At 41.1% G+C, this 27865-nt stretch overlaps 1 protein-coding gene across 5 annotated transcripts in view; it reads right to left on the reverse strand.

Annotated features, from left to right (window-relative positions):
- The window catches only part of HOMER1 (homer scaffold protein 1), a gene marked incomplete at its 5' end in the record, with an annotated part of 446553 nt that overhangs the window by 68357 nt on the left and 350331 nt on the right, over nt 1-27865 (reverse strand). For 2 of the 5 annotated variants that reach the window (XR_014794824.1, XM_084881324.1), the window contains one exon: nt 17009-18851. The exons of 1 other annotated variant lie outside the window; for it this stretch is intronic. Coding sequence is in view for 3 of the 4 variants with exons in the window: in XM_084881324.1 (XP_084737450.1) it covers nt 17009-17013 (5 nt within the window). Of the gene's footprint in view, nt 1-17008; nt 18857-27865 lie in introns of those variants that run through there. 2 more of the 5 variants (XM_084881321.1, XM_084881323.1) reach the window with 2 other exon arrangements.

Here is a 27865-nt window from a genome sequence, read left to right on the forward strand (position 1 = left end):
TACCAAGGAAAATAAAGTGCTAGAGAAAGAGAGTGCACAATGGGAATGGAGGAAGAGGAACCTAATTTAGATCGGATGGTTCGCTGAAGAGTGGGAATCACAGAGATAATAGTGCTTCAGGCTCAGACAACAACCAGCATGTGTGCAGCAAAATGCATTTCCCAGAGGTGGCGGCAGCAATACCTCCTGTCCCTCTTCTAGAACCTTGCCACTGTCCTGTGGAGTAGACAAAGTCTATCTCCATTCCCCTTAAACTTGAAAGGACCTTCATGATTGCCTGGACCAAAACAGCGAGGCAAAAGTGATGCTGTGTGATTTTTGAGAATAGGTTGTCACAGGCCATTCATCTTCAGCTGGGCTCACTTGCTCACTCCCTCTTAGAACCCAACCACCATGCAATGAGGAAAGCCAAACAGCCTACAGAGAAGCACCAAGACCCCAGCCCCGGCTGACCTCTCCATCAAGAGCCAACACTATCTTGCCAACCACATGAATGACCCATTTAAAAGTAGATCCCAGCCAATGCCATGCAGAGTAGAAATGAGCCGCCCCCATCGAGCCCTGCCCAAGTTACAAAACCTCATGAGCTAAATGATACTGTAGTTTGTTATGTAGCAAGAGATAATCAGAACAATGGGCAAAGACCTTGAGGCTAGCAAGATCTTGGCAGTTCCAGAAACTGAAAGGTACAGCTGGAGCACAGAGATAAATAACAAGTCACCACCAACACCAGCACCAACAGCCAACATTTGGTATTTTGAGAATTGTTCTAAGGGATTTGTAAGTATTATTTGATCATAACAGTCCTGTTGGTCGATACCCTTAGGACACTGATTTTAAATATGGGGAGACTGAGCCACAGAACAGTGAAATGACACTCAGGCAGTCTAGTGCAAGAGCCCATGCTACGAATAATGCTTCAGGTCTCTGCTTCCTTCTCCTTCATCAGCACCATCTCCCCATGGCCATTGGGCTTCCACTCTGGCTGGTCAAACTTCTCAAGGTAAGGTTAAAAAGGACCACATATTTACCCAAATGAATATGTATTGTTTGCCTCATTTGATGTTTCTCCTACATTTGATCCTGAAAACTCAAGTTTTGAAACTCTCTTTCTTGGTTTCTTGGTTGTTCTCTGTTGTTTTAGCCTGACAGCTCTCTCAGCTCCTTCCCTGCCCCTTAAGTGACTATTCCCCACAGAGAGATCTGCTCTGTTCTTTTCTATAAATACCCCAAATGAGCTCATCCACATTCATAGTTTCAGCCAATACATATATATTCTAATGATTCCCAAAACTCTAGCCTCAGCCCAGTTCTCCTACCCTGAATGACAGACACTCTCACATGAATGGCCATGCTTCAACTTTTACTTAATGTGTCATCTCACTCCACTGCCAACTTGCTTCTCTTCTCCTGATTCCCTATCTCAACTAATGGCTGACCAAGCCAATGCCCTTATCCCTCTACAGCTATAGAGTTCATTGTCAGCTCCCATAGATAATAATTAGAGCTCTTTCAAATTCAGCCCCTCTTTTATTCTATCTTAATTCAAGCCATTATTCTTGACTAAATTGCTGCAATTGACCAATTACACAATTAAATTTGAGGGTCTCTAAGACCCCCACCAATTTTACACATACACATACCCTCCCACAAGTTCAAAACTTCCTCCATTTTGCAGCCTCAGTATTAATTAAAACGCAAGTAATGGTCCTACAGAGGGGTTCAGGAAGAAGATAGGTTTTTCCTCTTTCACATCTATTTTTATGTATGTTTTATTATATATACACTAGATGCTTGGTACATGAAATTTGTGCATGGGAAGGGGGGTCCCTCAGCCTGGCCTGCACCCTCTTGCAATCTGGTACCACTGTCTCCTAACCACTTGTCTGCCTGCCTGCCTGCCTGATCACCCCAAACCACCTCTGCCTGCTGACCTAATAGCCCCTAACCATCTCTGCCTGCCGGCCTGATTGCCCCCTAACTGCCCTCCCCTGCCAGCCTCATGGCCACTAACTGCCCTCTCCTGCCAACCTGATCATCCCCTAACTGTTCCCCCCTGCTGACCTGATTTCCCCCTAACTGCTCCCCCTGCCAGTCTAATCGCCCCTAACTGCCCTCCCCTGCCAGCCTGATCGCCCCTAACTGCCTCTGCCTAGGCCCCATGGCTTTGTCTGGAAGGAAGTCTGGAAGATGTCTGGTCTAACTAGCATATTATCCTTTTATTAGTATAGGTATGGTAGGACATGTAACTTATAAATATGTAACTTACATATATTAAGGAGTTTGCTCAAAATCTTTCATTGATGTGGGTACCACATGAAAATTATGGGGAGCCCACTAACCTAGAAGTTAAGTGCAATCCTTTAATAGAAACACAGTCATCATATCTGGTCCAGGACTGACTTTCTAGTCAAATCTATTTGTATACTTTAAACAAGGTATCTCCAACTACTTTTAACTTTCTCACTAGGAAACATCACCTTTGAAGCTTTACCTGTGACACCCCTCTGCCTGAAATGCCCTAACACCCTTCCACACATTTTCCCTCCCTCCACTGCCCTCGGCACCCCATCAACTCCTATTTGTTCTTTAAGGCTTAGAACAAACACTGGTTACATGAAGCTTTCTCTGACTTTCCAGATGGAGGTGGGCACTTCCTTCTCTGTGCTTCCAAACACAATGTGCATCTCTATTACAGCACTTAAATCACAGTAATGTAATTTCTTGTTTACATGGCTGTCTACTCATCTTTGTATTGGCAGTGCCTAGCATGACTCATGACACAAATTAAGTGCTTAATGTTTGTTGCAAGTGCTCAAGAGGCACAGTGTTAGGGGATAAACTACAGCAACACCTTAGTTACCAACACAGTTGAGAGAGTTTTGTTTTGCTGAGGTTTGGAATAATGATCAGTTTTAACTTTTTAATTTTTAGATGTGCTTACATCATGCATTAAGTTTTCAGGTGTTGGTAAGAGGGAGAGATTTTTTAGAAAGCCAACACTTTATCATTCGCTAAATTCTAATCAGTTAACTGTCAACAGTGCCAACACATTCTGAAAGATGCCCTATATAAATTCAAATGCTAAGCCTCAGTGATTTTGGTCAAACATGGAAAATTAATTACACACATTTATCTTCCTTTTCTGAAATCCCACTAAAGTGAAAGTGAAGAGGAAAAGAAGATATAAACTGATAACACCAAAAACACTAATGCACTAGTGTCACTTATAATTTTAATGCAGTTTTGAAAGAAGGAATAGAATCTAGGAAAAAAGAGGGGGACAGTATTTCCCTTGGCAAAACCAAGGAAAATGTCAAGTACCTGCAAAAAGGGAATTATAAGTGAACAACTTGCTGGCCAGAATTTAGAGGCAAAAGGAAGGCAGGAGAGGGTATGAGGTTTGGGGCTAAAATTGGAAAGTTGATTGAAATTTAAATAACAGCAGTGAGAATCCTCTTCCCCCACCTCACCCTTCATAGTGAAGCAACTACCTTTCCCATCAGCAGAAGACAAGAGTGAGGCCTAAAATAGGAGCACTGAGAGAAAGGGTGCAAAGCAAACCATGCCCCTCAAAAGCCCTCCCCTTCATTGTTTTCAGATTACAGCAGGTAATACACTTCCTAGGTATACAATGAAATAAACTTACCTTGCTCTCAGAATGCCAAGAGGTGGGCACATATTGAAAGAGTTCTCTAGAGAAATTGAACAGTCTCAGAAAAAAGAAAGAAAACCCTACTTACTGTCACCTGGGGACCACCCAAGAAAAAGTCAGTTCACAGCCTAAATAAAGCCTACTAGTGATAAGCCTCAATGAGTCACTAAAAGCTCCTAATCAGCTTTTTAGTATCTCACTCTTGAATATAGCTGAGGATCACCAGACATTCCAGGAATGTTTCCAACATGAAAGAAGAAATTAAACAAATAAAAAAAGGAACACAAAAGAAAGACAATGTAGGGAATAGAAAACCAAACCTCAAAAAACAATGTAAATATCCTCCAATAAATGAGATATTGAGAGAGAGTACTTGGAAAGTGAAAATTTTTAACACAATAGAAGTATTAGAAAATGAAGTCAAGGAAATTTCCTTAGAAGGCAGAATAAAAAGGGGGAAAAAATGGTAGATGAGACAAAAAGGTCCACCATCCAACTAACAGTTGATAAAGTGGAGAAAATATATACTGTTCTTTAAAAATAGAAGAAAAGCCGGGACCGGTTTGGCTCAGTAGATAGAGCGTCGGCCTGCGGACTGAAGGTCCCGGGTTCGATTCCGGGCAAGGGCACGTACCTTGGTTGCGGGCACGTCCCCGGTGGGGGTTGTGCAAGAGGCAGCTGATCGATGATTATCTCTCATCGATGTTTCTAACTCTCTATCCCTCTCTCTTCCTCTCTGTGAAAAATCAATAAAAATATATTTAAAATAGAAGAAAAGCTCCAAACTTTGGGGAGTCGACAAATTGAAAGGACCCAGCAGTGAACAAAAGAACATGTGATTTTTTAAAAAGCAAAATATAAAAACAAATAAACCTGACACGGTATCATCATAACATTTTTGAATAGCAGAGGGGGGAAAAAGAAGAAAATTCTAAAACCTTTCAAAGTGGGGAAAAGTCACACATGAAGGAACTGGAATCAGAAACAAGCAGCCTTCCACAGGAACACTGGAAACCAGAATACAATAGATCAGTATCTTCAAAATAGAGAAAGTTATTTCCTGTTAGAGATCTAGATTCAATTAAGGAAGGGTGGAGGGAGGGAAACACACTTTCACATATACTATGCTTCAAAAAGTTATCCCCTACCTAGTCATTTCAGGGCACTACAGGAAAATAAGCTTCAGACAAACCAAAAAAGAAAACACAGTGTCCAGGAGAGACAATACCCCCCCCCCAAACACACACACACACACACACACACACACACACACACACACACAAAAAAAAAAAAAAAAAAAAAAAAAACCATTAAGGGAAGGTCTAGTATGTGGACTAGACTGAATGCCTACAGAGCAATCAATCCATATTGGGGCAGGAGTGTAGAAGGCTATAGATTTTTTAAAGTTAAAAATAAAACGAAATGGAAATATTGGTATCTGCACATATGGAATATATCCATAGTTATTTGATATGATATAGAAGCTAGAATTATAAAATGGCTCCATATTACTGCCGCCTGTTGGACACTTTCTACACAGAACTCTCCCCCAGAGTGTCGAATGTTGGTGTAGTGGTTGAAAAAGATGGAATAACACAGGTGATTAGGCCACAAACATATTGACCTTCAGTTAATCAAAAGGGAGGTTACCCTGAGTGGCCCTGACCTGAGTATCTCACTCTTTTAAAAGATGGAGCTCTGTGAAGGGCTTCTTCTCCTGGTCTCAAAGACACATCCTCTGTGTTTAAAGCTGCAAGGAACTAAATTCAGCCAACAATCACATGAGCTCTGAAGACACCGATCTACTAGAAGAGACTAGTCCTAGTTCCTACCTTAACTGCAGACTTGTGAAACCCTAAGCAAAAGATCCAGTTAAGGTACCCAGACTCCTAACTCACAGAAATGGGTGTTGTTTTAAGCCACTAAAAATTGTACTCATTTGCCACCCAACAACAGAGAACCAATACTATATACAGCATGTGAACAAACTAATCAGGATAAATAACTTAGAAGGAAACCATACTTCCTCCAAAAGCATAAAACTTCAGGAGTCAAAGCAATATCATACCGTTTTTAAAAAAATGATACATTTAGAAATTCCAGAAGGCAGAAGTCACTCTGAATAAGAAATGAGTATAACTGGTAAGTACTGCTGAAAGTAATCAGGTTTAAAAGAGATAGAGATCAGTTTCAAGTTGTCCTGGATCTTTTACCTTGTACAAAATAGATACAAGGCTCAAATCAGGGTTTTTCTCCGTGGCTCAAAATTCTAATTTTTGCACATTGCAAACAGGGAGGAAGGCTTCAGAAACATTGAAGTTTTTCAACAAAGTTTCTCACTTGTGTAAGCTGCATTTATCCAATGCAATGATTCTTGGTCCCTGGACCAGCAGCATCAGCATTACCTGGAACTTGGTTAGAACAACAAATTCATGAGGCCCCTTCCACTGAATGAAAAACTGGGTGAAGCCCAGTAAACTGTGATTTTTAACAAACCTTCTAGGTGGTTCTGATTCAAGTTTAAAATTGTTCAGGTTCATAATCTAGTGTTAAGTTCTGCCATTATACTGCTGTGCTCTGGTCTCCCTTCCTTAATCAAGAGTTTAAGAATTTCCAAACTTACTGTAACTGGTCTAGTTTAGAATATTACAGTCACTAGCACATAGTAGGAGCTCAAAAAAAATTTGCTAACTAATTAACAGATTAGGCTTCAGATGTATTTCTTTCACCGGGTTTTTAGAACACATTGGATAGAAATGCCTTTAGGCAGGTCATATTCTCTTCACTTTCCCACAGTCCGCACCAATCCCCATTGCCTTCTACGTATACGTTCACACATTTTTCTGCTCAGCCAATGACAGTGTCAGAGTTTAGGACCTCAGGGGAATAGGATTCAGGAAAAAAAAAATTTTTTAAATCTGTATACAGTATGGTCCAAACGTCTCTCACAAATTCTAGAGAATCAAGTAACTTGCAGCTATCTCATGATGATACAGAAATTGTATAGTATGCTACAACTGGTCCTTCCACTTGTGGGTCTCTTGATCCAATGTTAAGCTCTAGGAAGAGTGTTACAAGCTAACATCTCAAGCTTTCTTTTTCGGGTCTGAAGTCTTCAAAGATGTAGGCCCTGCCTACTTAAGTATTTCATTGGCCTGTGTGCCTAATAACTATAAGGGCAGTTAACACAGCTTTGACTAATAGAAATTACAATTTAATATCAGCTTTGGAAACTCTATACCAAACACATGTAATAACTTCAAATCATTTATGAGAAAGACTTCAATGTATTCAAAATGTAATGCATTGAGCAAAGATTTAATTATACTAAAAATCAGAATGCAGTTTCAGAACCATCTAAAAGGAAAACAAGGTATATGTAATTAATTCACCACTGAGATACTAAGATTGCATTAAACTAGAATTTTTTTTAACTGTGAGGGGTTAGAAAGCCTTCTCTATATGAATCTTTATATTATGTGAGCATCCATTTCAGGCCCAGCGGACTAACGGTAAGAGCCCTGAGGAGCCAGCACATGCTCTGCCATGTCACAGTTGCAGAACCTCCCATAAATCAGGTTCCCTGTCTCCGTTCCATAAAAAGCGGAGATTAGTACTAACACTCTGATAACTGACAGTAGAACCACTCCTTACACTTAAATAAGAAACCAATTTTGCTATCATTAGAGTAACTATTTCTTTAGCCAATTTTAAAAGAAAAATGAAATTAAAATGAGATAAGCAAGCTAAAACCGATACAAACACATAAGTATCTACCCTTTCCCCCCGAAAATAAGACAGTGTCTTATATTAATTTTTGCTCCCAAAGATGCGCTAGGTCTTATTTTCAGGGGATGTCTTATTTTTCCATGAAGAGGAATACGGTACACATTTATTGTTAAATGAAAATAAAGGAAATTTATTACCTGTATACAGTACGGTAGTACGGTAGTTGTCAACACAAACCAGACAAACTGTGAATCCTACAGTATCAAGAATTTACTCATTTATTCAATGACAATCATGTCATCATCTTCTGGAACATCATCATAACAATCCAATTCTTGAATTTCCTGGTGAATTTCTTGTGACTCCATTTCTTTCAGAATCAGTGGACCAAATCTCTCATGTTTAGCCTAGCGGGGGCCTTATTTTCAGGGGGATGCCTTATATTTCACTCAGAAGGAAACCTGTAAGTAGGTCTTATTTTTGGAGGATGTCTTATTTTCGGGGAAACATGGTATATACAGGAGCAGTGACTGACCCTGATAACTTTGCACTGTAGATATTAGCATTTTTAAAATACCCTTCACCCTTAAAATCCAAGAAAAGTTCTAATACTTAATATAGTCATCATAGAAAAACAAAAAATTACAGACTCAAAAAATAAAATTTCACTCTCTTACCTTTCAGAAATAAATATGGTAGCCCTTTAAGAAATTTCCTTCAAATCTTTTTATGCATAGACAGAATGCATTTTACATAACTGAGGTAGTAAAGAATATACAATTTTGCTTTCTGGTTTCTAACTGACCATTGCACCTTCTCTGAAAACATTCTTCAGGCTAGCTTTCTACAAAATGAATAGCCTATAGGAGTGTTCGGCAAACTCATTAGTCAACAGAGCCAAATATCAACAGTATAACAACTGAAATTTCTCTTGAGAGCCAAATTTTTTAAACTTAAACTTCTTCTAATGCCACTTCTTCAAAATAGACTCGCCCAGGCCGTGGTATTTTGTGGAAGAGCCACACTCAAGGGGCCAAAGAACCGCAGTGTGCCGACCACGGGCCTATAGCTTAGCTACCCATAGATCATATAGTAATTACTCATAATATACTAATATACCACCAAACTATTGTAGGTAGAACAATAAATATCAATTTAGCATTAATAAACTACAAGAAACAATAAGAACAGATGACTATAATTCTATATATTATCAGTGGAATAAGGGGAAAAGGCAGTCTGCAAGATCTAGAACTTTTTTTTTTTAACCCAGCAGATCCTCGGGACAGATGAGTTTAAGGGGACTTCGGAGTCTTCTCATTCAGCCAAATGTATAAAGATCCCTGGCAATGCTGAGTAAATAAGAGTAGGTAGAATCCTCATTCCGTAAGCATCTTGGAAGCTGGCAGATTAATTGAGCAAAGCACTTGAATTTTAATGTTAAAAATTGTGACAGAAATTCAAAACAACAGAGTAGGACAGAAAATGACAATTTTACAAAAGAATAAGCAAAAAGCACAGGAAGGCAAAGGAATAGGCTAAGCATACTAAAATGTTATAGGAGGTTCGAAATAATTGTCCTATATACATTTAGAAATGTACACACTTACCTTCCATAAAGAAAGAATGACTGACAGAAATTTTCTAGTGAGTACTTTGAGCTCTTTGATAGTCAAATCCACTTAAGGTAATTTCTTGGAGTCTGTTATTAAAAGCCTAATGGGGGAAACTGAACGTAACTAGGACAGAAAGTTCTAACTCACACAAAAAAAGCCTTATTAAGAGTAGCCCTCTTAAACTTAGTTAAACAATAACTACTAATTTAAGATTGAGGTGTACATAAATGTAAAGGTGGAAGGACCCAACAATTTACCTAGAAAAAATTATCAGAAAAATAATTGGTACGACCAACCGTATATCCAGTTGCTAGGAATCAGGATTTTCTATATACTAAAAATGGGGTCTAATTTCCCAGCTCCCTTCCACCTATACTGCATGTGTGTGCTATACTATGAACTAAGTGTTTAGGAAATGTACAGTATAGTATCCATATAAACCTGTACCAGACCTTTTCTCTCAGTTCATTTCTATTAAAAACAGGAACAAATGAGGAGCAAGCTCTTCTATGAGGTGAGCTGGGGTGGAGGTGTGGGGGTAAGAGGGGGAATTAAGGATACTGTTCTACAGCTCTGTAGACTCATAGGCATGTGAAACCATGGATCCAGATGTACCAATAGACATGACAACAAACATGACTTAAAATTACTTTATAAAGCAATGAAAGCTGCTTTGGTATCTGTGGTTCATCAGCACAGTGTTTTGTTTGTTTGAGTTTAATTTCTATCTAACTCTTGTTTGGTGATTTTTCAAAAAGCTACTACTTCTTATAACTGCTCTGCCTTCAGGAACTGGTTGTCAACTCCTCTCAAAGATAACATGGAAATGTTTCATGTTTTATGAAAGAATGTTAAAAGAAAAAGCTATTTTTTTCAAGCTAATATTAGGTGTTAAGTTGATTTTTTTAAAAAGAGAACATGCAGCCCTGACTGGTTTGACTCAGTGGATAGAGCGTAGGCTTGGGGACTGAAGGGTCCCAGGTTCTATTGTGGTCAAGGGCATGTACCATTGTGGCGGGCACATCCCCAGCAGGAGGTATGCAGGAAGCAGCTGATGGATGTTTCTCTCTCATCAATGTTTCTAACTCCTCTTTATCCTCTCCCTTCCTCTCCGTAAAAAAAGTCAATAAAATATATTTTTTTTAAAAAGAGAGAGAGAATGTACAAAGGTAAATTATACTATAAAGAGAAAATACTGACTAGATTGCTAAGTTTTTTTATTTTATAAGTAATTTTATTTTCTGATACAAGAAAGAAAACACTAACTTCTTTGCCTTCCTCCAGTAGTCTACCTTAAAAGGGAAAGGTCTTTTTTGATTTCTAGGACTAAATCTCTCTCTTGCTTATCCCATGAACACAAACCAACCTTATAAACTACAGGGTCACTTTACTGGGTAAGCCACAGATTATAAGTCATTACAAAACAAACAAGAAATTGCTCATTTCATTCAAATAAACATATCCTAATTAGCTGAGAAATAAAGCCATTTAAAATGTCTTATGTCAGACATTTAAAATTATATCAGGAAAGATTAAATAGTTGTAATTCATTTTCCCTACTCTTCTGTCCAGTGACTTGGAATAATTCTAGATAACAAAAATAAATACTTCAGCTAAACACCAGAGGTCTGGGGGAAAATTTCATGTGGCAGTAGGAAGGTTGGACCTTTTGAGATTTAACCCCTTTTTTTTTTTCATCTGAGACATTCACTTAAAACTAAACTGAGTTTACAAATTATGTATAAAGATAGTTTCCTTTGTCAATCCCTTATCTGCCATGAAAAACAATATTTCAGGTAATTAGCCTAAATCAACTTCAATGATTCTCTGATCCCCCAAAATAAGTCACACTAATCAGATTAATATTATGACTTCATTTCAAATTAAACTAATAAATTATAGTACTGAACCAAAATTTAGATTCCCTAACCACACTCTTTATATATTTATATATTTTGAAAGGATATTTTTGAATATACACTTTTTGCTCATAAGTCTGCAAGTTTGTTGTGAAAGTTTAATTTCTATTTGAGAAGCAGGAAATCAAAATAAAGAAAAAAATTACAAGTGAAAGGAAAAAAATAGGATCAATAGGAGGTTTTTAAAAGAGATTAATGTCTACACAATATGACTAATCAAAATGACCTAATATACCTTGCTTTCAAGAATTACACAATCATAACCTAATGTGCTTCTCATAATCACTATTTCATTCTTATAAAAAAACTCAGGACAGAGCCAAAAACATCATGTACTGTATCCATTGTCTCCCAAATGATCCCAGCTCTAATAGTATTTGCTCCTCCCAAAAGTTAATTTACACAGATTCTTGATGTAATCAACATTGATTAGTTTATACAGTCTTATAAATAGCTTTACACAAATACTCAAGTACCATAATCTTGATTCTCCTCCTCTCATTCAATTTGTGTCCTGGTAAATATGAAAAACTAACCAAAAACTTTTTTATTTTCATTTTAAAAACTCTAGAATCAAATCCAGTTTAAAAAAAAGACATTAGAAAATATCTTATTCATAAATTTAAATAATACTATACCTGCAACTTGGCATAGTAACACAAATTGCTATCTCACAGAGATCATGATACCTGTCGGTTGAGAGAGGATGGCCTACCCATCCCATCACCACTAGATTTGGAAAAGAAAATTTCTCCTCCTCCTTCAATTTTTTTTGGAGGGGATGGTGGGAAGGAGGGCTCAGATGAATTCTGCTAATCCCAACATTGAAGCAAACAGAAGCTGGAAGTAAGGAGAAAATTACAGGAGCAAAGCCAAGAAGACAGAAGTTTGAGGGTGGGAGTGGGCTTAAATTTTTTCCACTACCTGTAAGTGGGTAAATGCATTGTAGCCAGCAAAAAAGTCCTGAGAGTCCTTTGCTATTATCCCTGCTTATCTCACCACGACAAGAAGAAAGAGGGTGAACTCACAAGGACAAAAGGAAATAAAAGCAAGAAGAAGCAGTTTAAAAGTCCTCACTATATAAAACAATAGGTCACAGACACAAATAGATTGCAGATTGGGGGGAAAGGACATTTGCAAAGAGCAAAGGTCACCTTGTCCACATACTACCTCAAAAAAAAAAAAAAAAAAAAAAAAACACAAAAAAAAAACACCTAAAAACAAAAAAAAAGTTATTTCAAAATTTCATTGAGTGGGGTGGACTCAATTATTCATTGACATATCAAAAAATAAACCAATTCTCATGAAAGTTCTCATCACACAAAAATGTTAATTAGACATACTATGGTAATTACTTCACAATATATACATGTGTCAAATCATTACTATTGTGTACCTTAAGGTAATACTATGCTATATCAATCATATTTCAAAAAAATGAGGGGCCTATTCCCAAAATATGCAAACTCTTCTACTCTTCTTATGGTTGGTACTTCCTGATATATGCTGATAGATATAAAATTATAATTCTACTAGAGGCTCAGTGCATGACATTTGTGCACTGGGAGGTGGGGGGGGGGGGCGGTTCCTCAGCCAGGCCTGCACCTTCTCACAGTCCAGTATGTGGGGAGCAGGCCTAAGCCAGCAGGGGTCTGCCCCCTGGTGGTAAATGCACTTCATAGTGACTGGTTGTTCTGCCGTTCGGTCAATTTGCATATTCGGGTTCTATTATATAGGATGTTAGTCACAGGACAAGTAACAGTTCAGCTTACAAGGCAAATCTTACTAGCATCTCCAAGTACCCTTTAATTACTTGCTTGGTAGAATTTTTTAAATATCCTCACTCTTACTTTCCATGTGGTCTGTACGGTGAGCTAGAAAGTCCCTTTTAAAGGACTTGTCTTTAAAGTCCCACATTCACTGTCTCATAGCCCATCTGAGTAAGCAGCTCTGCGAGGAACATACCACACCATGTCCTACATTGTTACCTCTGAACAGTAAATGCCCACATCCTTAAAAAGTACTGCGCAGACAGCCACACACAACTCATCGCCATCCTTCCTTCCCTCTACCGTGGAATTTTCCAGGGCCTGCCCAGCTATCCACTTCCCCTTCCTAGCCAGGTTCATTGCTCTGGCTTGGTCTTTCCACAGGAAACGACATACAAAACCAAATTCTAAATGCTTTTTTAAACCTTTCTCACCCTGTTTCCCTGACCCTTCATGGAACTACTCTAAAACTCTTTAGTGGAGTTCCAACAGCCAAGAGCAGTGTTTTTCAAATTACCCATTGCTACCATCAATTATTTTTCTGTCATTTTCCCCCCTCAAAAATAGAATAGAAAATACCAGAATGCATCACACAAAGTGTATTATTTCACAGCATTTTACCATTTCTATATGTATGCACTAGATTTTGAGATAAAACTGTGTACCTTACTATAATGGACCACCGCCCCAAAAAGCTTGAAAAATACCTGCTTCTGTTTGGCCTAGAAGGCCCTCTAACCTGGCCCCTGCATAAGGCTCTTGCTACACCATACAAAAGCCAAGTTCATCATGCCAAGCTTTTGTAGCACCGTGTCTTCGTTCAGTCCATCACACTATTCCCTCTGCCTTGAATGCCCTCTCATTTGCCTATGAGGCCCCGTGTACTCATCTTCCATTCATTAATACATGTTACCTCCTCCACCAACACTTCATCTCTCCCGTGGCAGCTAATGACACACACACACGTTGTACCTTTATGAGGAATTATAACCTACATGATAGCCCCTTAGACATTTCACTGATCTTTTTAATTTTAGACTTGACTGTCTTCCCAACTTCTAAACTATAGACTCCCTGAGGGAAGGAATACCCTTTACTATAGTCTCTGTATCCAGCAGCACTGAGCTGCTGTACATGCCATATGATAGGGGTTCAACATTGGCAACATGAACAAATAAAACATTAGGGACTTGCATCTAACTTCTCTAATGTTAGGAACGATTGCCTTTGCAACAACGCCTGTTCATATCGCAGTGCTGGATCAAGATTTCCTCATTTCTGCTACAATAGCTCCCAAAGAGCAGCACCCAGGAGCCTGGGGCGGAATGAGGAGGTGTCAGCTTCCCCGCTCAGCAAAGGAACTCAGTTCAGGTTGCAGTGCAGCAGCACCCACTTCCATGCTTCAGGAGGTTATCTAGGGAAAGGCGGACAAGAGGGTTTGCAGAGGTTCTCACAGGCAGGGGAGATAAATCAGAAACAGCATTATCGGACCACAGGGGGAATCACATTTTATAAATAACTCTCAGTGGAGGGTAGGAAGAGGGAGGATTCTCTATTCCCATATGGATGGCACTAAATCACCAATATGATCTAAGCAAAACAAAAGGTAGCATGAAGTAACTCACTGAAGTTACTTGGTGCCTGTTACCTACTGTAATAGTTCTGAAATAGCTACTGACTCACTGCTCTCATTATGGGAGACTACTTGGAAGACCAGGGTCGTACCTCACAGGGGCTCCTCACGCAGGCTTTGAAGCTTTCTGTAGGCTTTATCTTACATACATGAATGCTGTAATTCTCGGAGGTCTGGTACACCTATTTCACAAGCCACTGCTTCAACGGCCTTCGGTGTCATTAAAAACAGTGCAGGCAGCAGCATCCAAGACACTTTGACAGACTCTGCCAACTGTCAGTTTCAGCTGTTCTTTTCTGTTTCCACCATAGCTCACAAACTACTACTACATGAGCCACGTTTGTTTCTGCCTAAACTAATCATTTTCTTTAAAAATAATTCCTTTTGCTTGGAGTTTGCCGCAGACTTGCAATTTTATCCATAATTAAGGCAAAGATGAATTATTATTATAACCTAACAGTCAAAAATATATTCATAAAATGTGAAACTTTACCCACTGTATTAAGTTCTAGATACCTGTCAGAGGAAGGTAATTCAGGATTGCCTGGGTAAAACTTACAGAGCCATGTAAAGTTCTGTTTCCTTGTGCTTTAAGTAAGTGCTGAAGGCTGCTTATTCTACACATATTAGATGTAAACACCTACCAAGTACAGAAATGTCTACAAATGCCTTCTCTGTACGTTCTTCTACTTTCAATTATCCATCTTCTCCTGACAACTCAGCTTAAGTGTATTAGTCAGAAAGAGTAATAAACCCAAATACAGACGTTCAGAAAAATAAGGACATAAATATTCCTTTTCCTCTCCAGTCTACCTTTAAGACTTTATTAAGAAAAGGACAAATAAGTAAGTTCATAAACAAATTTAATTACACCGAAGTATATAAAGTGTGTGCTGTGTATGGGGGCTTATGTTCACATATTAAACACTAGTCCCCTTAGCATTAAGTTCATACCAAGCTTCCCTTGGTAAAATGTAGAGCCCTGATGCAGGTTAAACCATTTTCTCCCATGATGCTCCTACTCCACCATCTATTCCAGAGAGAATGCAGCCTTCACCATGGAAAAAAGCCACTTGATTATTTTTTTTTTCCCTCTAGCATGTTTTACACAGAAGAGTGTATAATATAAAGAGAAGCCATATTTCCAAGGTTTCAAGTAGTATTTTTCAGTATTTTCTCTTACTAAAATTGGTACAATTCATCCAAAAAAATTTTCAACTATCATTATTCACATACTTAAAAATTGCTTAGAGAAAACAATCTCTCCATCTGAAAGATTTACTTTAAGAAACCAACTAGTAATCATCAAAACAGAAAGGAGAAAAAAATTCATTTTTATAGACTAAAAAACAATTTTAAACTCATCGAAGTTCTTCATTTTATAGATAAGAAAACAGTTCATACATGTTAAGTCATTTGCCTCAGATCGCAAAGCACTCGAAATAGAATGAGGTATTTTAATTGCTCTAAATCATGCAAGTTAAATATGTTCTCATCCACTGCCATTTAAATGTTAAAATTATCCCTCTTTCTCATTAATTCCTGACGAAGGACTCCTACAATATATGTTCTACATTTTCAAATTTGTTCAATTTAATACACTTCAAATTATAACTCCAACAAAAAAGGTAGTATCTAAGAACTTTCCTCCAAAAGTTTCAAGAAAGTTAAGGTGTGGACATCCCTAAAATGTCGCAATGAATTTCAAAGTATAACCTTTAGATTGCTGTCCCCCAAGTACATTTTGATGTTTGTTCAACCACCACAGAAAAAAAACAAAAAGAGAAAAGTCTAGAAGTTTCTCTTTGACAAACAGCATCAACAATCTGTGAATGAAATGCTTAGATCATTATTCCATTAACATATAATGGGTTTCTGGCTTAAATTAGGAAGTCACTAGCATTTCATCAATTTACTGCATGAAGAGTTAATGAAAGGTTGGGAAATGCACTCTTGGTTGACTTTGGATCTGAAAGAAGGTGATCTGACATTGTCAACAACAAACTGAAGACCTGAGCTTAAAAGCAAACAGCAGAAGAAATGAACAAGTCCCTTCAATAAAAAGCTCTTTTCTATTCAAGCTCTGATCTCTTACCAAGTGCACTGGCACCGTGGAGACCAAAGCAATAAGGCTTTCGGATTTTCATGCCAATGCCCCAATAAATCAATTCTGTACATTTTTAACTTTGGATACTCAAGGGCAAAGCAGAGGGCACAGTGTGGGTAACAATTCACACTGGATCCTTTTCAAGGACTGTAGTTCTAACCACTCCTTACAATTGTTTCTTTGTGCAACTGATTATTCTCAAAGTGCTGAGAATGCAGTACCGTACTTCTCTGAAAGATAAGGGCAACAAAACCCAAGACATGATTTTGATTACTAACTGATGTGGCAGTTTGACCAGTCAAGTGCCGTGTATGGTTGTCTTCTTAAATATTTCTTAATCGTGACCTCAGGTGTCACTGCACAAACAAATCTTGTTGAAAGGTTCACATACCTATATTTTTAAAGTATGGCCGGTTTAGCAAGGTGGCAAATTTGTTTGAAAACATGAAACACAGACAGTCGCCACCACAGCTCAATCACACACACACACACACACACACACACACACACACAGGTTCAAAGCTGTGTTAAACACACACACACACACACACACACACACACACACACACAAAATCCTTACCCCATTTTGCTCAATGAAAACTTGCTCCGAAGTTTCTGCTCTTAGGCTACGGAATAACTTCCAGAGGAATGTCTCCGTCTGCTATTTCGCAGTTGCGTTTCCAGCCCCCGAAGGTCCTTTTCTGGAGGTATTTCAGTAATGCTGACAATTCAGTGAGTTCGCTTGTATAAAATGAATTCTCTCTCAGAAATACCAAAACGTTCGCACCGAGGTGGCATTTGCTTATTAGCGTTCAATTGCTGCGCGGAGGAGACAGCGGTTAACTCTTAATTCCACACACACACAAAAAAATATATGAGTCTACGTGTTGGAAAAAACGCGGAATCCAGCTTCACAGAGTCCTACGAAAAATGACTTGGGTGGTCATTCCGCTCAGGTCTTCTTCCTCCACTCTCGGGAGAGGCAGGTAACCCGGTCTTTTCGGCGCTACTAAGGCTGCGGGTTCAAATTTCTCCACCACCACACCGGGTCCCTGGGGGTGGAGCGTGCAACCCAATGCGACGTGCACTTTTATAGAGAGAGCCCTACGAGAAAATAAAAATCCTAAAAGCAGTAATGCCGCGGCTTCCCTGCACTCACATTAGAAAAAAAAAAAGGGGGGGGGGGCTACATAGAAAAAAATCTCCTCCGAGTGCAAACCCGGCAGCTCGCGACGTGCACAACACTCCACATTGGAAATCTGTCTTTTAAATTGTGTTTTTTTTTCCCCCTTCCTCCTAAGACTCGGAGCCGAGGAGAGGTGGGGAGGAGGCAGAGAAGGCTGGGCAGGATCGATGCATCCTCCCGAGAATACACGGAGCCATTTCCAGGCTGGCAGCAGGCTGGGGGCGCAGCGCGTGCAGGAGAGCAGGGGGATGGGGGGCCCGATCCCACCTCCCTCAGCCCCTTCCCGCCCCCCGCCGCCGAGCACAATGGAGCCCGGCTCCCGCCCGGCCCTTCATCCGCGGCTGCCCCCTCTCCCCTCCTCCTCCGCCGCGCACAGCGGGTCCGCGGCTCCCGTCGGCGGAGAATGAATGAATCAGAGAGAGCCTTAGCCCCACGCCGCCCGGGCACCCGGCCCCCGGCTCCTGGCTCCCGGCTCCGGGGCGGGCCGAGCGCGGGCGGCCGGAGCGGAAGGGTCCCCGGGAGCCCGCCCGAGGGCAGGCGGGCGGCTAATCCCGCGTCGGGGGCGGGGAGCGGGGCTCGGGGCCACCGGAGAGCCGCGGCTCCAGCGCCCCCTCCCCGGCTCCCAGCCGCTCACGCGCCGGGCCGCCGCCGCCTCCTCGCACGCCCCGCGCCGCCGGCCTCCAGCGCCCGCGCCACAGGCAGCGCCGACCCGGGCGGCCCTGCGCCGCCGCCGCCTTCACCGGCCGCTCGCCGAGCGGAGGGCGCCCCTGCCCAGGTCAGCGCCCCGCGCGGCGGCGGCGCGGGCTGCGGCGGCGGGGGCAGCGGGCGGCGGGGCGGGGAGCACGGGGGCCGGCGCGGGCCCTCCCCCTGCTCGCGGGGGGCGGGCGGGAGGCAGGCGGCCGCCGCGGCGGAGGCGCCGGGGTTGGGGCGCTGACACGGCCCGAGGGCCCGGCGGGGAGGAGGCTGCAGCCGCGAGGGCGGCGGGGAGGCTGGCGGCACCGAGCCGAACCGCGTGGGGGAAGCTGGTCGGGTCAGCGAGTCCGTCAGTCCGTCCGTCCTTCCTCTCCCCCGCCCTCCCCTAGTGGCCGGCGGCGGCTGGCTGGCCGTGCGCCCCGCTCCGGCTCCGGCTCCGGCTCCTGGCCCCGCTGCCGGCTGCCACGGCCCCCTCCTCGGCACGCCACGCCGGGTGCTCGCGCCCTGTCTCCATCCTCCCCGCAGGAGGACCTTTAAATAGCAACGTCAGCGCGCTCCGCGCCGCACGCACGTCACCCGCCGCTTACGTCACCGGGGTGCGGGGGATGATGTCACGCGGCCGGAAGTACTGCTAAATTAGGGAAGGCGCAGGGGAGGCGGCTTCCACCAGCTCCTCTCTCTGTGCCCACCTGTTCTCGCTTCTCCTTAAAGGCCAAAGCGCAGGAGACAGCCCGCGAGGAGCCGGGAGGAGGAGGAGGCAGAGATTGCCTTGGGCACACAGGTGCCAAAAGCCAGTGACTCATTCCTGGCAGCGGCGCCGAGGTGTCAGGCGGGTGCTAGCTTGTCTCCCACTCGCGCCTCTTATCGCAGCCGGATCCCCGGGCTTCTCGAGTCCCAACTAGCACGGATATGTGGGAGGAAAGCCTGATCACTAGTGATAGATGATTTCTAACAAGACTTAGTTAAAAATCACCTTCATTTTCAGGAGTCAGTGCTATTCTGGACATAGGAGACTTAAACAATCCCCACCCCCACGCTTAGTGGTTATCTGAATCACGAATGAATAAAGAGCGGAGCCATAAACAAATGTTATAATGCAATAAAGGATAGTAATTAACAGGGAAGAAGGCCATCAAATAATCTAAGTTTTTATTTGCAGAACAGCAAAGTTTTGGCACAGGATAACGACTCAATCTTAGGTAATTACCGTCATCGACAGCAAATGCCAGTATATCCTCTCAATTCTGGTTTATCAAGAATATGAGTTCCAATCTATGGAATTAAAAGTAAGAAAGACTATCAAATCTCCCTTTTAAAAAAATTAACACAAGCACATTTGGATTATGTTTGTCGTTCTTGGTTTGGGCCATGTGATAACATAACCTCTTAAATATGTCGTTTTTCATTTCCTATGTGGCAAAGGAAATAGTCATTTTTAGGTTTGCTAGCTGTGTATGTGCATAATAAATCATATTATGAATGCTTTTAAAATAGCAAATAACTGCAAGTTATAAAATATCCTTATTATTTTGATAGTTTATTAGATAGACTTAAATAATGAACTTTAATTTAATTTAATGTGATAGTCATAACCCAGAAATAGAATTACTAGATAATGCCAAAGGCCATTGCTATTTCAGTTAGTCTATAAATTCAGTGACCACATTTTCCAAACCAAAGTCTAGGCATATCATTTGACAATAGACAAAATATTTGAAATCTGAAGTGACCTGGAAAATCCAGGACATAGGATTGCCAGCCTATAAAGTGATTGTTAGGAGAGCTATAAATGGATATCAATGCAGTGTAAATAAAAGAAGCTAAAACTCTGCAGAATTTATACTATGTGTAGCTTTTTAAAAAATGTTTTTAATGTTAAACTGCTAGCATAATTTCTAATTAAGGAATATTGGTTTTACAGCTTTCTGTATTTAAATTTTCTTAGTCCATTTAGGAGCCCATCACTGAAGGACACCAGCCAAAATAGGACCAATTTGTAACTAAATCAGGCTTTCTGGTTATCCTTACATTATAAAATCAAGCAATTTAATATTTCAATTACTTTCAATTTGAAATATTAAATGTATTCTTAGGGTTATAACAGGTTAATAAAAAACAACACCCTGACTGACAACTATCATATTAATAGAAACTTGTACTAATTTATCTTTCAAATAAATGGAGTTTCTTACATATGTATAAAATATTAAAACTGCCTGGCCAGCGTTGCTCAATGGTTGAGTGTTGACCTATTGAACCAGGATTCCCGGCCGGGGCACATGCCCGGATTGTGGGTTCAATCCTTAGTGGGGGGCATGCAGGAGGCAGCTGATCAATAATTCTCTCTCACCATTGATGTTTCTATCTCTCTCCCTCTCCCTTCCTCTCTGAAATCATTAAAAATATATTTATAGCCCTAGCAGATTTGGCTCAGTGGACAAAATGTCAGCCTGTGGACTGGAGGATCCTGGTTTCTATTCCAGTCAGGGCATATGCCTGGGTTGTGGGCTGATCCCCAGTAGGGGGCGTGCAGGAGGCAGCCAATCAATGATTCTCTCTCATCATTGATGTTTCTGTCTCTCCCTCTCCCTTTCTCTCTGAAATCAATAAAAATATTTTATATATATATATATATATATATATATATATATATATATATATATATATGTTTATTTATAAAGCAATAAGACTGTCAGTCTTCAAATATTGTTATCTGTGGGCTATTGCAAATTGAAATACAAATTAAGTTAGTTACTAAAATTTCTCTACAAATTATTTCCTATCTGAACTAAATTACTTTTCTCTTTCCTGCTCTTTCTGTCCCAGATCACTTTGTCATTATTAGACACTTCATTCTACTCTTTTATCATGACTTCTTTGGGTTATAATCTTAGTCCCCCTCATCTTTACCCAAATGTCAAAACAGCGAATCAACTGCCTCCCAGCCTTTAGAATGCTGACCCTTCCTTAGTGTTTCTACTTTTCAAAGCTACAAGGTCTCTTCTCAACTGCTCTTTTGTCAGCTGAAAACAGAGAAACATTTTTCCTATATAAATCTAATGGTGCATTGTGATAAAATTACTCAAAGTCTATGTGATTATTTAACTTCAGCTTCTGCTTTTAATTTACAAAATTCTGCCAGTAATTGTTCTCTCCCCCCACTCCCCCCAGCTTGTGTAGTATATCTGGGAATCTATATGCTCATGTGCCCAAAGGAATAAGCAAGATGTTTGATATTTCATGGAATATCTGCTCAGATATAAAATAATCAAGTAAATACCCTTTTCTCCCCATCCCTCTTGAAACAATTATAATGCAATTTTAAGAGAAGTCAGAGAACCATTCTATGGTTTTCCAACACAAAGTTATTATCTTTTCTCCTGATGTAACCCAAGTGCTAGCCATCAATTTCTAGCCCTTATTACTTTGCATGTGTCTTAAAATAATGAGCTTCACATATATATATAATTTATTTTATTTTATTATTATTATTTTTTTTTTTACTGGAAGAGGCAGAAAGTACTTTGGTAGACTTTCAGATTTTTAACAGTTCCTGTTTCCCACTACACTCCGAAAATTTATGGAGAGGCTTCTGAATACCCTGATTTTAGAATCTGTGGGTGGAGGAGGCATCTGTTTTAGTTACAGAGCTTACTTCCATGCCCTTAATAGGAGATGGTAATAGTCATGGGTGTTCATAGACTGGTCATGAGATACATCTTTCTCAATGAAAAGACATCTAGGAGACAGAAAAACTTTGCAGGAAAGAGAGTTAAAGCTAGATTTCATTTTAATTGCTTGTCTTAGATAATAGCAACTCCCTTTCAAATTCCCTCTTTTTAAGGACCAAAATACAACTATTTTCAAATAAAGTCTTAGGTAGAAATAAAAGTTATCTCGGCATACAATAGAAATCTCAAGATTCCTAGTTTATGCCACCTAGTTATAAAGGAACTAAGTGTAACCAGCAAAACCTAAAAGTAATAAGAAAAGAATGAAAGAGTTGTAGGGAAACGGAATTTATCCAGTTGATTCTCCAGAGTCAGCCCACCTCCTCTACAATATAGCAGATATTTGGTGCCAGTAAGACGTGTTTGGCCTGTTCAAAACCATCTTTTACTATTATCAATAATGTTTCGAACAGAAATAGATTAGTTAATAGTCTCCAGGGTGGGAGTATAAGTGTTTGGCATTTCCAAGGCAATGACTTGAGGACAATTTTTACACTTTGATGTGTCTGCACTATTTTACCAGTGGGATGAGTTATGATGGAGGGAAGGAAGTCAAAGAATCATTCTAAAGAAAGATGATATTAGAGGATGGGAAATAATCTTATAGAACTGTCTCCTGCTCTGATTTTGGCTGTCAATTCATTATTTGTTTTCTAAAAATGGTTAAACAGATACAGATATAATCTCAGATTTATGAAAGAGCATATCAGAAAGTTTAAATTGGTGCTGTGAGAAAATCATTATACTATATATGTAAAATGTTAAATGTTCAGAAAAGATGGAGATATTTGCCTTTGAGAAAAGTATCTGGTTTGACTGCAGGTTGTGTGTTTGGTTGGTTGGTTGTTCTAAACAACAATTACAGAGAACAGGCTGAGGAAATATGCAGATCTGCAGAGAGCTACAGTAATGAATGTGGAGTAAAAAACTGTTTTTAAACCTGTGTAGTTACTTACAATGGAATGCTGTAGAAGCTGATTGCCATGGTAACCAATAATCTTTTTCCTGAATGGGGGAACAGGACAACCATGAGAAAACTGTTTTAAATGAGGTATGCTATTTTGTGATTCTTTTGGTGCCAGTTAGGTCACCACCCTAGGTATTAAGGAAAGGACAGCTATGCTTATAAAAGGAAGTTGCCTTCCTTATCAAAGAGAAAACGTTGGTGCAAAAATTTGGGGCTATTTCAAAAAGAGAGAGGGGCTTAATATGGCAACATAATTGGTAGAGATTCTTCACATGGTTAAAGTGGGCAGACACACCGAAACCGGTTTGGCTCAATGGATAGTGTCGGCTTGGGGACTGAAAGGTCCCGGGTTCGATTCCCGTAAGGGCATGTACCTTGGTTGCGGGCATATCCCCAGTAGGGGGTGTGCAAGAGGCAGCTGATCGATGACTCTCATCAATGTTTCTAACTCTCTATCTCTCTCCCTTCCTCTCTGTACAAAATCAATAAAATATATTAAAAAAAATAATTAAAAAAAAAAAGTGGGCAGACACAATACCTGGAAACCATACTAAATGTTCTCCCCAACATAAGAAGTGAGAATAAATGAAGAATTGCTAATATTTGGGAGTTTTAGCCAAGATAGTTCATAAGTTATTTATGAGGCTTTTATTTCTTTTAATCTGGTTCTAAACAATAACTTCTCTAAAAATAAAAATGGCAGTGGTGAATGAATATTTAGTTACTATCCATTCCATTATTTTAATAGTGAATTGCAGTCCTGGCTGATGTTGTTCAGTGGTTAGAGCATTGGCCCATGCACTGAAGGGTCACTTGTTCAATCCCCAGCCCTGTTGGGGCTTGAGTGAGAGGCAACCAATTGATATGTCTTTCTCACAGTCTGAAGGAAGGTGGTCCTACAGTTTATTTGGATAGTCCAAGGAGTCACGAGGGTCCAGGCTCTTTCCAACTTTTTAACTTGCCATCTTCAAGTGTTATCTTTTTAAACAATCCTATATAATAAAAGGCTAATATGCAAATAGACTGAATGGCCCAACAATCGAACAACCAGTTGCTATGATGGGTGCTGACCACCAGGGGGCGTGTGTGGACCATGGCATGCATCCGCCGTGGCGGGATGGTGAGCGGGTGTGCCAGACTGCTGACATCAGGGTGAGCCTCTGGTGGTTACTGAAAATTTTTTGCTCCCATGTGCTATTGTCTCACCTGGTGCTTGCACCTGCTGCCAGTGCTGGCCCCATTCACACCTGCTGCTGGTGCTGGAGCCACCACTCGCACCCACTGCCAGTGCCCAGCACCAGCCCCAATTGCTCAGTGCTGTCATCAGGTGTGAGTGGTAGCTGCTGGCCCCAATCACCCCTCAGGGCTTCTCCACCTCCTCTCCTGAGGGGAGATCGGGGCCAGCATCTGCCTCTCGCACACAAAGATGGCAACGACCCCGCTTGCACCCACTGTTGGCGCCAGCCGCAGTTGCTCCATGCCTTCAGTGGGTATGAACAGAGCCTGCACCATCAGCATGTGGGAGTGATGGCAGTGGCAGCAGCAAGGCTGCCCGCAGGTAGGGACCAGGAATCTGCGGCAGGAGGGGCTGGGTGGGGGCGCAGAGGATGGGTGAAGATCTACCCACAGTTTCTTTCATGGTGCACGAATTCAAGCACTGGGCCCCTAGTATTTTTATAATTTGCTTGGACAAATGATGGTTCATCCCTTGAGTCTACATATTCTGTCTGAACAAAATTAGAGCTCTCACAGCCAGGAAAAAAGGCAGTGCTATTGGGTAAGCAAATCACTTATTTGCCACAGGACCCAAAGCCACTCTGGTATTTCTGTTGCTCTTCAAATAGCATAAGATTGTTTCAAATACTGGGCCTTTGCCACCTACACACATTTGCCCAAGATCTTCACACTTCTCATTATTCAGTTGTATGCTCAAATCACATCTCTTGAGAGAGACTTCCTCAACATTTTTATTTATTTTTTAAATCTTTATTGTTGGAAGTATTACATATGTCCCCTTCCCCCACCCCCATTGACCTCTTCTAGCCTGCCCCTGCCTCCCACCTCAGGCCTTCATCACCCCATTGTCTATGTCCATGGGTTATGCATATATGCATACAAGTTCTTTGGTTGATCTCTTTCCACTCACCAACCCTCCCCTGTCTTCCCTCTGAAGTTCAACAGTCTATTCCATGCTTCTATGGCTCTGGATCTATGTTGTTCATCAGTTTGTTTTGTTCATTAGATTCCACATATGAATGAGATAATGTGATACTTGTCTCTCTCTGACTGGCTTATTTTCCTACTTTGCATAATACTCTCCAGGTCCATCCACGCTGCTGCAGATGGTAAGAGTTCTTTATCGCTGAAACCAGTTTGGCTCAGTGGTAGAGCATCGGTCTGCGGACTGAAAGGTCCCAGGTTCGATTCCAGTCAAGGGCATGTACATTGGTTGTGGGCACATCCCCAGTAGGGGGTGTGCAAGAGGCAGCTGGTCAATGTTTCTCTCTCATCGACGTTTCTAACTCTCTCTCCCTCTCCCTTCCTCTCTGTAAAAAATTAATAAAATATATATTTTTTAAAAAGATTAAAATGACTTTCTATTAAAAAAAAAAAAAAGAGTTCTTTCTCTTTTACATGTAGTATTCCATTGTATAAATGTACCACAGCTTTTTTATCCACTCATTTGCTGATAAGCATTTGGGCTGTTTCCAAATCTTAGCTATTGTAAAGCATGCTATTATGGACATAGGGGTGCATATATCCTTTCTGATCAGTGTTTCTGATTTCTTGGGATATACTCCCAGAAGTGAATGGGATCACTGGGTCAAATGGGAGTTTCATTTTTAATTTTTTGAGAAAACTCCATATTGTCTTCCGTAATGGCTGCACCAGTCTTCATTTCTATCAGCAGTGTACTGGGTTCCCTTTTCTCCACATCCTCCCCAACACCTGTCGTTTATTGATGGTAGCCATTCTGACAGGTGTGAGGTGATTCCTCATTGTTTTGATTTGTATCTCTTAGATCAGTGGTCGGCAAACTCATTAGTCAACAGAGCCAAATATCAACAGTACAATGATTGAAATTTCTTTTGAGAGCCGAAAACCAACTTGTGCGCATGGGCCACGAAGTTTCAATCGCTCTGTACGTGCGCGCCCGCATGTGGTATTTTGTGGAAGAGCCACACACTCAAGGGGCCAAAGAGCCACATGTGGCTCGCGAGCCACAGTTTGCCAACCACTGTCTTAGATGATTATAAAATATCTGGAAGATATTCATAGCCACTCACCCTCAGACTTATATCAATAGAATTGGCTGCATTGATAATCACTGGCTTACCTCTTCCTCACTGTATCTACTGAAGCAGAAACTAGCTATATGAGCAGTTATTGGGGTGATGTAGAAAAGATGCTTGTTGCCCAGCTGATTTGGCTCAGTGGGGGAGTGTCAACCCATGGTTCGGTTCCCCATCAGGGCAAGTGCCTGGGGTATGGGCTGCATCCCATCAGGGGGCATGCAGGAGGTAACTGATCAATGTGTTGGATCAACTCATCATTGATATTTTTCTCTCTCCCCCCTCTTCCTTCCTCTCTGATATCAATAAAAAATATATTTTGCCGAAACCGGTTTGGCTCACTGGTTAGAGTGTCGTTCTGGGGACTGAAAGTTCCCAGGTTCGATTCCGATCAAGGGCATGTACTTTGGTTTCGGGCACATCCCCAGTGGGGAGTGTGCAGGAGGCAGCTGGTAGATGTTTCTTTCTCATTGATGTTTCTAGCTCTCTATCCCTCTCTCTTCCTCTCTGTAAAAAAATCAATAAAATATATATTTAAAATATATATATATTTTAAAGAAACAGACAAACAAAAAAGCCCAATCTTTTAAGAAATTCAGTTTATTACATACATAGCAAAAGCAAAAAACAGCAAAGGTGCCATCTGCTCCTGTGCCTTGTCCCACAGGACAACAAAAAACAAAAGAGGCTGGATGACAGTGCAACATGAGTAGTGGAATACCTTGCTGCTGCAGGCGGATTCCATGTTGCAGCTAGTAGTTTTACAGCCTGCAGTTGTATGCTGGAGTCGGGGTGTTGGATAGTAAAGAACATGGCTGGCCTTTGTTTCTGGTTCCTGGGAGTTAGCCTCCAACTCCTTGAAATTTCCCAAGAGATAGAAGTATCTTGTTATTCATGGTGGGCACCTGAGTTCATGCTAAGAAAACTCAGAATGGGGGGCCGTGTCAAAAAGATGAACTACGTAATTAGAGGATTGAGGCTTTGGTCCAAGAGCTATCAGCCCAATCTCTGGGGAGGAGAGAGGGACTAGAGATTGACTTCAATCATGTCACCGATGTTTCAGTCATCCATGCCTCCATGAAGAAATCCCAGTGAACACTCTGGACACAGAGGCTCAGGTGGGCTTCCTGGTTGGCAAACACACATTGATGTGTTGGAGGGTTACATGTCCTGAGGACTCGGAAGGACATGAGCCCTCCTGAAGGACATGCAATTGTCTAAGAACTTGCCCTATGTGCCTCTTCAGTTGGCTAGTCCTGATTTGTATTCTTTATATAAAAAACAAAACAAAACAAAACCTATAATCATAAGTATGGTGCTTTCCTGAGTTCTGTGAGCTGTTCTAGCGAGTTATTATACTTGAAGGGAGAGTGGGAACTCCTGACTTTGTAGCTAGTTGGTCAGAAGTATGGTTGTCCTGGAAACCCTGAGCTAGTGGCTGGCGTCTGAAGTTAAAGCAGTCTTGAAGGGAAGTGTGCCCTTCACCTGTGAAATCTGATCTAGCTTCAGGTAGTTAACATCATAATTGCCTTAGAGAGGGGAAGCCAGAACACCTCATGATACCCTC

This window comes from Pipistrellus hanaki (assembly GCF_964339955.1).
Source record: "Pipistrellus hanaki genome assembly, chromosome: 4".
Lineage (NCBI taxonomy): Eukaryota > Metazoa > Chordata > Mammalia > Chiroptera > Vespertilionidae > Pipistrellus > Pipistrellus hanaki.